Source organism: Macaca nemestrina, chromosome 6, assembly GCF_043159975.1.
Source record: "Macaca nemestrina isolate mMacNem1 chromosome 6, mMacNem.hap1, whole genome shotgun sequence".
NCBI classification, from domain to species: Eukaryota; Metazoa; Chordata; class Mammalia; order Primates; family Cercopithecidae; genus Macaca; species Macaca nemestrina.
This window is the reverse complement of record NC_092130.1, coordinates 119,853,396-119,868,546: the sequence shown is the minus strand read 5'-3', so window position 1 is coordinate 119,868,546 and position 15,151 is coordinate 119,853,396. Positions and strand designations below refer to the sequence as shown.

The window sequence follows — 15,151 nt, the reverse complement described above, 5'->3', positions numbered from 1 at the left end:
GAAACTGGAGTGATGCACCTACTTGCCAAGGAATGCCAGAGACCACCAGCAACCAACAAAGGTTAGGAAGAGGCAAGGAAGGATTCTTCCCTAGAGCCTTAGGAGGGACCAGGGCCCTGTTCACCCTTTGATTTCACATCTCTAGTATCCATAGTTATGAAAGAATCCGTGTTGTTGTAAGCATATTAATGGTAATTTGTTACTGCACCCTTGGGAAACTAACACACCAAGGCTCATGGACAGCAGGAAAAAAAACCACAGGCCAATATTTGTTAGGAAAAGACACAAAAGGTCTAAACAAATGTTAAAAAAAGCAAACTCAATCCAGTCAGGCATTTGAAAAATATATGTCATGACTAAGTTTACCCCACAATACAAGGATGCTTTAAATTTTACAAACTGTATTCATTTAATTCATCATATTGATAAAGGAGAAAATTTAATTAAGATAATCTCTTGTCTCTTAGTATATTTTGATTATCTCAAGAGATGTAGAATAAGTACTTGATAAAATTCAACCACTTTAATAAAAATGCTTAATAAGACAACAGATGGAAGTGTCTTTAAATTATTAAAGGGTACAACTGATATCCCACAACAAACATAATATTGTGAAACATTAGAAAGATTTCCTTATGAACAATATAAGAATATCTGCAGGCACTGCTTCAATGCAACTTCACGCTTAAAAAAAAAAACCATCAACATATACATATAGATACACACACGTTTATATGTATCTGTGTATGTATATATAATTACATGTCTATAAATATAAATGTAGGTATACATATATGAACTATTAAAAAATAACTGGAAAGGTTTATTTTATTTTATTTTTATTTGAGATGGAGTCTCGCTCTTGTTGCCCAGGCTGGAGTGCAGTGGCACAACCATGGCTCACTGCAACCTCCACCTCCCAGGTTCAAGTGATTCTCCTGCCTCAGCCTCCTGAGTAGCAGGGATTACAGGGGCCCACCGCCACGCCTGGGCGATTTTTGTACTTTTAGTAGAGACGGGGTTTCGCTGTGCTGGCCAGGCTGATCTCGAACTCCTGACCTCAGGTGATCTGCCTGCCTTGGCCTCCCAAACTGCTGAGATTATAGGCGTGAGCCACTAAGCCCAGCCAGAAAGCTTTTTAAATTCACAGATGATATGATTATTTAAATAGGAAATACAAAGTACATCCACAAAATTTTTATTTTTTATTTCTATTTTTTTTTTGAGACGGAGTCTCACTGTGTCACCCAGGCTGGAGTGCAGTGGCATGATCTCCGCTCACTGCAAGCTCTGCCCCACCGGGTTCGTGCCATTCTCCTGCCTCAGCCTCCCGAGTAGCTGGGACTATAGGCACCAGCCACCAAGGCTGGCTAATTTTTTTGTATTTTTAGTAGAGACAGGGTTTTACCGTGTTGGCCAGGATGGTCTCGATCTCCTGACCTCGTGATCCACCCACCTCGGCCTGCCAAAGTGCTGGGATTACAGGCGTGAGCCATCATGCCCAGCTACAAAATTTTTAGAATCAGTAAGAGTTCAGTAAGTTTGCTAGATTCAAGATAAACATTCAAGGGGCAGGGCACGGTGGCTCATGACTGTAATCCCAGCACTTTGGGAGGCCAAGGCAGGCAGACTACTTGAACTCAGGAGTTCAAGACCAGCCTGGGCAACATGACGAAACCTGTCTCTACAAAAAATACAAAAATTATCCAGGCATGGTGGTGGTATTTGCCTGTAGTCCCAGCTAGATCGGGAGGCTGAGGTGAGAGGATCACCTGAGCCTGGAGAGGTCAAGGCTACAGTGAGTTGTGATCACACCACTGCACCCCAGAGGCTGGGTGAAAGAGTGGGACCCTGTCTCAAAAAAAAAAAAAAAAAAACAAACATTCAAAATGTAATTAGGTTCTTTTATAACAGCAACAAATAATTTGACTGTATAATCAAAAATATATCATTGCTTTCTGGGAAGATGGAAATGTTCTATTTGTTGAAGGAGGTGTGGGTTGTATAGATGTATGTATGTATAATTAAGACTTGTTTATTTCAATGAGTAAATTCTATCTAAAAGAAGCACTATATATATACTAATAGTTGAACTAGGTGGGGAGTGGGAGTAGCATGGTTTATGTCATCTTAATGGATGTGATGTTAGTCTCAAAAGAGACAAAATTCATTCTTAGGGGGTGAAAGAAACTCTTCTTACAGATAAAGCATATATATGTATACAGTTCATAAAGAGATTTACAGTATATCTTTGGTATTAAAATTTCATGGGAGGGGTGATCAGAAAAAAACATCTAAAAGGCTCCTTGAAGGGACAATAATGAAAAAATGGTTGAAAAACACTACTATAGATGATTTTAAAATGACAGAATGTTGATAACTGTTTAAACTAGGTAAGGAGAAATTATACTATTCTGTTTTTTTGGTATGTGTTTGAGATTTTTTATATTTTATTATAAAAAATACGCAGTTTTTATACTGCGTATTTGTATACTAAAACTATAGTTACAGAAAAAATGTTAAGATCCTGAGGAAAAAGTCCACAAAAAAAGGATATGTAAGATCTTTATCAAAAAAAAATTTGAAAACCTAAATAAACAAAGAACTATGCCATGCCAAAGTCATGAATAGGAAGACTCAGTATCTAAATGATATAAATTCTCTCCACATCAATAAATCCAATGCAATGTCAATCAAATTCTAACTCAATATGCAACGATATCAATTACTGTACTGTGTACCAACTGATAAAATCAATGCAATTCCAATCAAATTCTGATTGGAATTTTGTGGAACTTGGTAAGTTGATTCTAAAATGTATATGGAAGAGTTGTGAATCATAATGGAGAAAAACAGTAATTTTAAAATAAAAAACTTTTGAATAACATAGAGCTACCATATAAAAAGAGAAGACAAGTCACTAATTAGAAGATATTTGCAACACAATAATGGATAAAAGGTTAGTATTCAAACTTTACAGAGTTCCTATAGGTAAGAAAAGGACCAATAACCTGATAGAAAAATGGGCAAAGGATATGAATAAGCTATTTAATGGTCAATATAATTAAGAAAAGATGATTAATGCCACTCCTTATGAGGAGAAATGCAAATTAAAACCACATCCTGATGGCAAAATTTAAGTCTGATAATACTGAGTGTGAGTGAGGATGTGGAACAAGGGGAACTTTCATAAACTGTTGGCAGGAGTGTTAAATGGTACAAGCATGATAAAGAACAATTCTGCAATTTCAAGTAAGGTTGAAAATGTGAATATCTTAAGTTCCAGAAATGTGTCTGTAAGGTCCATAGCTTGGAGAAACTCCCTGCCATGTACACAAGGAGACAGAAATAAGGATGTTTAATAAAGCCTTGCACAATAAGTGAAAACAAATTAAATGTTTATCAATAAGAACAGATAAAAAAGTTGTATATTCATATTACTAAATATTACAAACAATTAGAATGAACTTTGTGTATTAATAGAGATGATGAAAGACAGAAAGCAAGTTGCAAAAGCATTTGCGTAGATTAAAAACAAGCCACCTGGCGCCGCGGCTCACACCTGTAATCCCAGCACTTTGGGAGGCTGAGGTGGGCGGATCATGACGTCAGGAGATAGAGACCATCCTGGCCAACATGGTGAAACCTTGTCTCTATTAAAAATACAAAAATTAGCTGGGTGTGGTGGTGCACACCTGTGACCTCCGCTACTCGGGAGGCTGAGGCAGGAGAACTGCTTGAACCTGGGAGGTGGAGATTGCAGTGAGCTGAGATCTCACTACTGCACTCCAGCCTGGCGACAGAGTGAGACTCCATCTCAAAAAAACAAAACAAAAAACCCCCAAAAAACAAAACAAAAAAAACCCAAATAGTATATGTTGCTCTTATATTCATGCAGTAAAAGTCCAAAAAGTGCATGGGATTGATAAACACCAAATTAAGAGAAGGAAAATGAGATGGAGAAGGAGTGCATGTGGGGCTTCCACACTATCCATAATATTTTCTTTTTATAGGAATACAGAACTAACTAAGCACAGTGGCTTGTGTCTATAATTTTTTTTTTTTTTTTTGAGATGGAGTCTTGCTCTGTTGCCCAGGCTGGAGTGCAGTGGCACAATCTCAGTCACTGCAACCTCTGCCTCCCAGGTTCAAGAGATTCTCGTGACTCAGGCTCCCAAGTAGCTGGGATCACAGGCATGTGCCACCACACCAAGCTAATTTTTGTATTTTTAGTAGAGATGGGGTTTCACCATGTTAGCCGGGCTGGTCTCGAATTCCTGAGTTCAGGTGATCCACCCGCCTCGTCCTCCCAAAGTGCTGTGATTACAGGCATGAGCCACCACACCTGGCTTATGCCTATAATTCAAGCCACTTAGCAAGCTGAGATGGGAGAATCGCCTGAGGCCAGGAGGTAGAAACTAGCCTAGGCAACATACTGACACTCTGTCTCTACCAAAAAAAAAAAAAAAAAAAAAGAGATCTAATAAAAATAAGACAAATGAGACCCAAAAACTCATTAGTCAGTATACTGGTATTTATATTAGCTTTTGCATTTTTTTGTAGTTTGAAATATTTCATAGTTCTTTAAAAACAATAAAGATGCTTGAGGCCAGGTGTAGTGGCTCATGCCTGTAATCCCAGCACTTTGGGAGGCCGAGGTGGGAGGATTACTTGAGGTCAGGAGTTTGAGACCAGCCTGGCCAACATGGTGAAACCCCATCCCTAAAAATACAAAAATTAGCTGAGTATTATCATGGGCGCTTATAATCCCAGCTACTCAGAAGGCCAAAGCAGGAGAATCACTTGAACCTGGGAGGTGGAGGTTGCAGTGATCCAAGTTGTGTCACAGCACTCCAGCTTGGGTGACAGAGCAAGACTCCGTCTCAAAAAAACCCCAAAAAAACAATAAAAATGCTTGGCAATAAAAATTATAAAGTTAATTTTATTCTTTAAAGTTTAAAATAAAACAGAATTTATCTCCCTCATTCAAAGGCTCTTAGGGAAATTAGCTGTTGTGATTATGTTAGGACTTATTTTGAAATTTGGTTTTCACATAAATCCAGATTTTAAATATGTTTTATTTAAAGCTGCTAAACATACATTAAACTTTAGGTTTAGTGAAAACTTTAGTAAAACCTTTATATGGAAAAAGGTTTGGTATCTTATACAATAAACTTCCAGTTCAGTACAGTGGCATGAGCCTGTAACCAGGAGGCTGAGGTGGGGGGATCACTTGAGCCCAGGAGTTTGAGACCAGCCAGGGCAACATAGCAAGGCCCTGTCTCAAAAAAAGGAAAAAAAAATTTCATTAAGTAAAAAAATGAACTTCCTCTATCCAACCTAAAAAAAATTATAAAAAGTATTTGGACTGATTTCTAAGATTCTCTTCAGAATTTAAGTAGCTGATTTAGATAAATTATAATTCTGTGATATATAAATATTAATAACATATTTATCACATAAATTCCATTATTCTTTGACTTCCTAATCTTACATCCTAATATGTTGAAAATAAGTGGCTGAAATTTGTTTCCCCTAGAGTCTACATATCAAATTCTTTAGTGAAACAAACTTAAAAGATCTGCTGGATTATAGATATATTTTATATTAACTAAAGATTTTGGAGGAATATTATTCATTCAAAGATTAATGTTTGGAAATAAGCGTACACTATATTTGAGATCACAACCACAGAAAGCAAACTGAATAAAATATATTTTCCAAAATTATATATGTTACTTCTTATTTTATTTATCCCAAGTCCTAGAATTTAAGGCTAGAACTAACATTACAGTGGTAATTGCATTTGAAAGTACTGTGTTAAAAGCATATGATATAGATACTTACTAAAAATAAACTTTCCAGTATTAAAAAGAAAATTTGACATAAGCACCCAATAAACTATCATTGCTCCAATGAGAGACACCAAGGAGAAAAGGAGACTCGACCACTGCCCAAAGGAGCCGAAATAATGTCTGCAGACATCTGGATATTCCCAGGTAGTGGTATCCAACGAAGCTAGATAAAGTAAGAGAAAGAATAAAACTAAATGTTGAACATATATTCCATATTCATAATCTGTGTTCCCCAAATAAACTCAAAATATTTGGCAAAATATTATGGGTATTCTATCGCTAGACATTAGAATATATTATGAGATAATAAAATTAAAACATTATAGAAAAATAAAAAAAGAAATGTAAATAAAATAGTACAGGTAACCTGAGAAACAGATTACAGTATCATAACATTTTATAATCAATAAAAGCAAGTAATAAACTAAGGTTAGACAAATACATCAGTAAGAGCCAGAAAATATTATGTAATATTGGGCATATTCGAACAACAACATTGGGGAAAGTTTCTTGAGTCACACTTTCTACCACATGCCAATATAAATTTCAGAAAACTGAGTCAAACAGACTGGGCGTGATGGCTCATGTCTATAATTCCAGAACGTTCGCAGGCCGAGGTGGGTAGATCACTTGAGGTCAGGAGTTTGAGATCAGCCTGGTCAACATGGTGAAACCCTGTATCTACCAAAAAACACAAAAAAATTAGCTGGGCATAGTGGCACGCCTGTAGTCCCAGCTACTCTGGAGGCTGAGGCGTGAGAATCGTTTGACCTGGGAGGCAGAGGTTGCAATGAGCTGAGATCATGCCACTGTACTCCAGTCTAGATGACAGAGCAAGACTTCATCTCAAAAAAAAAAAAAAAAAAAAAAAAAGAAAGAAAAGAAAAGAAAGAAATTAAATAACAAAAAAGTTAAAAAACATAATGTAGAAATAGAACATGAAAGGTTATCCTCTCCTAGCAACTGAAGAAACAAATTACAATGAAAAAGACAAAGAGGGCTGGGCATGGTGGCTTAGGTCTATAATCCCAGCACTTTGAGAGGCTGAGGTGGACAGATTGCTTGAGCCTAGGAGTTGGAGACCAGCCTGAGCAACATGGCAAAATCCCATATTTACAAAAATACAAAAATTAGCTAGGTGTGGTGGCGTGCACCTGTAGTCCCAGCTACTCAGGAGGCTGAGGTGGGAGGATCCCTTGAGACCAGGAGGTTGAGACTGCAGTGAACCATGATCCCACCACTGCACCAAAAAGAAAGTAATTTAAAAGAATACAGAAAGTATATATAAAATATTTTTAGAAGAGTATTCTTGAGAATAGCAAAAACAAGCAATGACTTTAACATACGACATAGGGCAATGATTAAACAAATACAATAGAGCTGCCATGCGCAACTGTATACAATCATTAAGAGACACAAATGGTGATTGTAGAAACATAACATGTACTAAAAAATAGGTAATAAAGTAGAAGACAACTAAAATACAATATGATTAACTTTAAAAAGCATGTATTTAGAGATTCCTATCATTTAGGATATAAATTTACATAAGAAAACAAAAAACGAAAACCATTTGCTTTTCCATGATAGGGTTATTATATTAACAATATAAACTTTGTGTTTTACATTTCAATGTTCAAGAAAGAATATAGATAAGTATAACCTATGAAAGAGTATATTAATTGTCATCAAAGGATAATTGTACAGTCTTTTTTCCTCTATGATCCCATGCTTTGAACTACTTTGAAATAATTGTCATGGTTGATGAATACGGAAAAACTGAAGTTCTGCCATCTTTGAAGCAAAATATGGCAGCTAGTACATGGCAGAAAGCAGTGATAAGCCTGAAAAGTTGGGGACATTAGAATATAATTCACATCTAGATAAAGAATGTGAGGACAATATCACTATAAAGAATAACTGTTTTGGCTGGGTGCAGTGGCTCGTGCCTGTAAGCACTTTGGGAGGCCGAGGCAGGTGGATCAACTTGAGGTCAGAAGTTTGAGACCAGCCTGGCCAACATGGCGAAACACCATCTCTACAAAAAATACAAAAATTGCTGGGCATGATGGCTCATGCCTGTAATCCCAGCACTTTGGGAGGCCGAGGCGGGTGGATCACGAGGTCAGGAGATCGAGACCATGGTGAAACCCCATCTCTACTAAAAATACAAAAAATTAGTCAGGCCCGGTGGCAGGAACCTGTAGTCCCAGCTACTTGGGAGGCTTAGGCAGGAGAATGGCGTGAACCCAGGAGGCGTAGCTTGCAGTGAGCCGTAGCTTGCAGTGAGCCGTAGCTTGCAGATCCTGCCACTGCACTCCAGCCTGGGTGACAGAATGAGACTGTGTTTCAAAAAAAAAAAGAAAAAGAAAAAGATAAAAAATACAAAAATTAGCCAGGCATGGTGGTGGGCGCCAGTAGTCCCAGCTACAGGGGAGGCTGAGGCATGAGAATTGCTTGTCTGGGAGGAGGAGGTTGCAGTGAGCTGAGTGACTCTTAGCATTTCTAATAAAATTATCTTTTGACTGATAATATAATTATAAGTCTTTTCTAGTTTTTATATTTAGGGTTTTTTTTTTTTTTTGCTGCATTTGACAATATCTCCAAAAAAACTGATTAATTTTGAACATTTCTATGTTTTCTTGACTTTAATGAAAACTGCTTTAGCATTTCATAATTTTAGAATGGTGCTGGTACTTGTCTGGGAATAAATAAGACTTTGTTATTTTTAAGTAGTGCTTTTCACTTAGAGTTTTAATCAGAAACAGGTGCTGAATTCCATTAAGTACCTTTTTGATAGCTACTGAAGCAATTATCAATTTTCCTTTAATTTGTTAATGTAGTGAATTATGTTGGATTTCTTAATAATGAAACATTCTTGCATTACTGGAATAAACCTTATCTTAGACACAGGATATGCTTTTGATACGCTGTTGGATTCTATATGATAATGTTTTACAAATAAATTTTACATCTATATATTATTTTCTTTATTTTTGGTCATGTCAGGCTTTGTGTTATGGGTGTGTGGACTTTGTAAACTGAATTGGTGGAAGATTTTTATTTTGTTTTATTTTATTTTATTTTGAGACACAGTCTTACTCCATCACCCAGGCTGAAGTACAGTGGCACAATCTTGGCTCACTGCAACCTCCACTTCCTGGGTTCAAGCAATTCTTGGGCCTCAGCCTCTCTTCTTTTTAAATGGTGTGGAATAATTTAATAACATGGGAGTTAACAGTTATACAGCCAATAATCCCAGCATTTTGGGAGGCTGAGGTGAGCAGATCACTTGAACCCAGTAGTTCGAGACCAACCTGAGCAAGATGGTGAAACCCTGTCTCTATGAAAAACACAAAAAATTAACTGGGCATGATGGCATGCACCTGTAGTCCCAGCTACCCGGGAGGCTGAGGTGGGAGAATCACCTGTGCCCGGGAGGTCCGGGCAGCAGTGAGTTGTGACAGCACCGCTGCATTCCAGCCTGGGTGACAGAGTGAGACCCTGTCTCAGAAAGAAAAAAAAAGAAAAGAAAGAAAAGAAAAGAAAAGAAAAAAGTTATAGAGAGAACTCTCTGGGGGCTCTGTCCCAATTTTAAATTAGATGCTGAATTAGATAAGATATGAACTTACTGTATATGTTTAAAGAAGTCTTCCAAGTTTAGCCACAATTTGCCTTAGAAACCAGAGGCTAAAATTATCTCCTTTTACCATTTAGAAACCAGAATGAATCCTCTCTCAAGACTTTTTTATTCTTTTTTTTTTTTTTTTTTTTAAGATGGAGTATTGCTACAGTGCCAAGGCTGGCCTCAAACTTCTGGACTAAAGTGATCTTCCCACCTATGCCTCCTGAGTTGCTGGGACTACAGGCACACACCACCAGGTCTGGCTTCTCAAGACTTTTAAACAAATACTCGCCCAATGACTAACACTAGATCTGGTTAACATAAAGAAGAAAGCTGCTTAGTAGGCACAGAAAAAAACTGGAGGCAAAGTCTGGTCTGTTGATTCATACTTGCTAAGATTTAATGAAATAATGCATGTTTGTTTAGGTCCTAGACTACTTTAAAACAACCTAAAAAATATATTTCCCTGATCCAGAATATGTAGATAGAGTAGAGGTAAGGTGTTCACACAACTTCAAATATTCATTACTAGAGAGTTGCTTACATTTTCATATTTAGGAGATTCTAACATTTAGATCTTTTGGTATCAATAGGTAAAAACAAGTCACCATTAACTGACAGGAAGCATAGAATTCTCAATTTAGTTCTAGCAAAGACATTATTTTATAAATATGAGTTTTTAAATGATTCTTATGAAGAAACTAGCACCACAGTGAATGCTCTCTGCAAGTAACTCCCAGCTTCTCTGAATTTCAAAGGCAGCCGCTAATATATTATTAACAAATTCAATTTAGCTGAAAGCAATGAATTACAGAAGTAAATCTTTAGGTACAAAGTAGACAGTTGACGCACGTGTGGCATATACACACTAGTGACCTGCCTCAAAAGGAAATGCTTATTAATACCCATAATCTATTGTCACTGTGTCAAATTCTTACATATCATAGTCCGTGATTTCACTACTCGGTAGCAGCAATAAAGTGTTAAAAGGCCCATCAGTATGATGACACACATTCCAGTAGTAAATCCAGCCTGTTTAAAAATAAAAGTATAAAACAGCATACATCATCATGTAAGCACAAATTCATATGCAATTATTTTACCCTAAACAATCATGGTAAAAACTTGACAACTCATGAAAAACTAAATATAACCATCTATTTTCTTTCATGAATTTTATGTAGATTCATTAAAACCTCTGTTATAAAACTTGCAATATAAAGAGAAAATCATTTAGGCAAAAAGTGTGCTGAAAAATTAGTATTACCTGTTTTATGCCCCAAGGAATGCTTAGTATAGATGTTCCCATCATGGTATTCCAAATCATAAAACTGAAAACACAGAGTAATAGCAGTAAAAAAAATGGAGTTTGCCTCTTCAAACATTTGAATTGAGACAAAAAATAACCAGTAATTTTCATTCACATACAGTTTAAGTCATGCTCCAAAAAGCCATTTCACTCACATGGTTACTAAACTGGTGTTTTTACCGTATCCTTCAGTGTAACTTTGAAGTTTATAAGCAGAGCCCAATGGGCTATACACATAGCACTCTTCTGGACCTGGAACTACATGGTCTGGGGCAATCTGGTAAAAAGGAAACAGAGAGAAATGTCAGAACCAGGAAATGCAAAATGGGATATTTTCTACACATCACATCACCTGACTCTAATGACACCTTTTTTTTGTTTTGTTTTTTTGAATGGAGTCTTGCTCTGTCGCCCAGGCTGGAGTGCAGTGATGCAATCTTGGCTCACTGCAAGTGCCGCCTCCCAGGTTCACGCCATTCTCCTGCCTTGGCCTCCCGAGTAGCTGGGACTACAGGCGCCCGCCACCACGCCTGGCTAATTTTTTGTATTTTTTTTAGAGATGGGGTTTCACAGTGTTAGCCAGGATGGTCTCGATCTCCTGACCTCATGACCCACCCGCCTCAGCCTCCCAAAGTGCTGGGATTATAGGCGTGAGCCACCATGCCTGGCCCTCTAGACACATTTTAACTATCATAAACAAGTACTATGCATCCCTGATTAGTGAATTAAAAAGTTCTTTTTCAAATATGGAAAATCTAACTAAAAAAGCAAGAGTTTAAAAATCCAAAATAATTTTGGGATTTTCAGAAAACGAGTGTGGATGCAAGTACTATGCATCCCTGATTAGTGAATTAAAAAATTCTTTTTCAAATATAGAAAATCTAACTAAAAAAGCAAGAGTTTAAAAATCCAAAATAATTTGGGATTTTCAGAAAACGAGTGTGGATGTATACACACATTCATTAAGAATGGCTATATCATTGTTAATTTTATATCACTGTTTACATACTTTGACTTGCTAGACTCATCTCAGCATCAGTTAACAAACGGCATTCAACTTTGGTGCACATGCTGACTCTATCTCCAGGCAAACAATATACATTCAAGTATAAACGTGCTCAGCTGAGATCTTGGGGGTTTGTTTCCAAGAGCAGAGCCTCTAGAAGGTCTCAACTAGACCCAGAGATACTGGATTACCTCCACTTCTCCAAGGGCTTAAGTAATTCCATTATGCAACTAAGACTTTACCACAACTACTAATGTCAAGGCCTAAGGGGAAAAAGCCAAAAAAAAATTGAGAAAAAAATTACCCTACCTAGAACATTTTGGAAATCCCTATTTTGGCCATGCAAGAGGAAATCTTAATATTTATTTCACATAGCTATTGTTTAGGCTTAAATGAGATACCTACATTCCAGTGATGCCCAATCACTGGTCCTTATTAAATGTTAATGAATGTTGGTTCTCTTTTTATTAATAATACTAATTTTAAAATCCTATTTTCTCCCAGAATGTTCTCATTTTCAGTTAAACTTGCAAGTTTCTGAATATCCCATATGTGGTAGTTTTTATAAACTACCAAATTATTTACATATTTTTTATCCTAAAATAGTAATAGAGATTTTTAGAAGATCAACGGTCAACAAACTCTGGCTCATAGGCCAAATCTGGCTTCAACCTGATTATTATATAGCCTCTTTCCTGAGAATGGTTTTTATAATTTTATAAATTTTTAATTTATAATTTTGATGATCATAAAATGAAGAATATCATGTGACAGTATGTGACCTCAAAGTCTAAGACATTTAGTATCTGGCCCTTTGACTCTTGGTTTTGATCAATAAAAGAATAATGCTAAATAAGAAACTACTATATTTATGTATGTACGTATTTCAGTTTCCCTTTTTTTTTTTTTTTAAGAGATGGAGTCACATGGCTGGGCACAGAGGCTCACGCCTGTAATCCCAGCACTTTGGGAGGCCGAGGTGGGTGGGTCACGAGGTCAGGAGTTCAAGACCAGCCTGGCCAACATGGTGAAACCCGTCTCTACTCAAAAGACAAAAATTAGCCAGGCGTGGTGGCACACACCTGTAATCCCAGCTACTCGGGAGGCTGAGGCAGGAGAATGGCTTGAACCCAGGAGGCAGAGGTTGTGGTGAGCCAAGATCGCACCACTGCACTCCAGCATGGGTGATAGAGCGACACACCATCTAAAAAAGAGATGGGTCACACTCTCTCGCTCAGGAGAATGCAGTGGCACAATCACAGCTCACTGCATCCTCAAGGGATCCATCCTGGGCTCAAAGGATCCTCCTGTCTTAGCCTCCCAAGTAGCTGGAACTATAGGTGCGAGCCATCACACTTGGCTAATTAAAAAAATTTTTTTTTGTAGAGACAGGGTTTCACCATCTTCTCCAGGCTGGTCTTGAACTCCTGGGCCCAAGTGATCCTCTTGCCTTGGCCTCTCAAAATGCTGAGATTACAGGCGTGAGTTACTGTGCTCGGCCAGTTTCCCATTCTTGTAGAAAATTTCTAAAAAACTATTTCCCTTGTAGCTTCAAAGTTAAAAATTGACCACACTAAGCAGAACCTGTTATTATTTGCTATTAGTCAATGGCCTAACCTGCCATTTCAAAAGTAATTTATCCTCCTCAGAGATTTGGGGCATGAGGATCAGGGGAATTTTCCAAAAAAATCTCCAGGTTGTTGTCAACACAGAAAGATTGTGTCAAATTTAGATAAGAATGAACTGGCCTGAGATGTAGGAAGTGTATTAATTACTGTCTTTGACTTTGCATGATGCTGTCCTTGAAATACAGTCAGAAAAAAGTTCAATCACTGGGAGGTGCCCTGGCTTATATTGTTCACTGTTCATTTCATCTGAATTTTAGACTATTAGTAATGTTTTGTCTCTTACCAGTGCCTTGTCTGCAGGAGTGGTGAGCCGGCTGTAGTAATGAATTCTCTTGTTCATGGCGGAGGCATGGTCACTAACCCTCTGAATGACATGATTCACATTCACGATGTTTGTGGGCTCTATATAGAAAGGCCTACAGAAGGGAATATACACTTGACAAAAAGTGTTCAGCCAAAAATTCTGGAAGTCAGCCTTTGAAGAAAATAACTTCTTGTCCTACATTAGTAATGGGATGCACAAAGGCAAGGCATTGACTTCTCACTTTTGGTGCAAAAAGAAAATGTCACAAAAGAAGTATTATCCTATCCACAGAATAAAGCTTTTGTCTCATAACACTTTTACTTTAAGCACACTTTTTTAATCTTCAGGAATTTAGCATCAGAGAAGACAAACAGAAAGAACTCAAAACAGTTATTAAAAAGAAATATAGCAGCTATCAGTTTCCAACAATGAAACTTAAGACAGCTTTGAATAGTCTCTCAAAAAAGCTTTTGGCACTAAATCAGAGAAATTATGGACTAAAATGTCCCTCTCCTGAAGAGTCTCTACTCCTTCCTTATGGGCCAAAGCTATTTCCTATGATAAACAGAATTCTTATTCCTTGGTTCATGTATTAAGGATTAGTGACCTCAACTATCAGATCCCTTATGAAACTTATCCAAATCAGTATAAAATGGAACATCAGGACAATGGAGATATTTTGCCTCATTCTACTTTTTGTGGATTTTAGTAACATACCCTCTTATTTACATATATGCTTCCTTTCCACGACTGCATCCTAATCAACTGCAGATTTTGGTGTTCAATCACCCTTTTCAGTCACCAACCTCTTCGGTTTCTTTCTGACACTCCCTCATTTTCTTCTGAAGTTTCCAGTAATATACTATCCAAAATGAAAAGACCAGGCAGAGTTTTATGAAAAGACTGTATCTTTTCATAAAAGATTCTTAGACTGCTGATTCTTAGACTCCTTGAAGTCATAAGTGACACTGTGCCCCAAATTGTACATAATTTGCCATTTCAGGCACAGATCCAAATAAAGAAGAAAAAAAATCCAGATTTATCATTGGTTCCACATAACTACTTTATACTTACAGTTCTGAAAGAAACTTAAAATGTAGTAATATATGGTAATCATTTCTGGAGATACTGTTAACCTAATTTTTTTTTTTTTTTTTGAGACAGAGTCTCACTCTGTCGCCCAGGCTGGAGTGCAGTGGCACGATCTCGGCTCACTGCAACCTCCACCTCCTGGGTTCAAGCAATTTTCTGGCCTCAGCCTCCAGAGTAGCTGGGACTACTCTGGTAGTACTCAGGTTTCAGACCAGCTAGGCAGCTCCTCCGTTCTGTCCAGAAGCTACTGAATTATAGGTCTTTGTTGGTTTGTTTTGATAATGTTGTACAAATACATGTACTCAGGTGTGCACCACCATGCCTGATTAATT

At 37.4% G+C, this 15,151-nt stretch overlaps 1 protein-coding gene across 9 annotated transcripts in view; it reads right to left on the bottom strand.

Annotated features, from left to right (window-relative positions):
* LOC105499392 (solute carrier family 38 member 9) overlaps positions 1–15,151 on the bottom strand; it is an 87,320-nt gene that overhangs the window by 34,893 nt on the left and 37,276 nt on the right. For 6 of the 9 annotated variants that reach the window (XR_011625021.1, XR_011625022.1, XR_011625020.1 and 3 more), the window contains 5 exons: positions 13,707–13,839; positions 10,945–11,066; positions 10,748–10,811; positions 10,419–10,512; positions 5,848–6,018 (listed from right to left, as the gene is read on the bottom strand). Coding sequence is in view for 6 of the 9 variants with exons in the window: in XM_011771939.2 (XP_011770241.1) it covers positions 5,848–6,018; positions 10,419–10,512; positions 10,748–10,811; positions 10,945–11,066; positions 13,707–13,839 (584 nt within the window). In the remaining 3 variants the exon portion in view is untranslated. The remainder of the gene's footprint in view (positions 1–5,847; positions 6,019–10,418; positions 10,513–10,747; positions 10,812–10,944; positions 11,067–13,706; positions 13,840–15,151) is intronic. The other 3 variants (XM_024786941.2, XM_071098919.1, XM_071098917.1) reach the window with 2 other exon arrangements.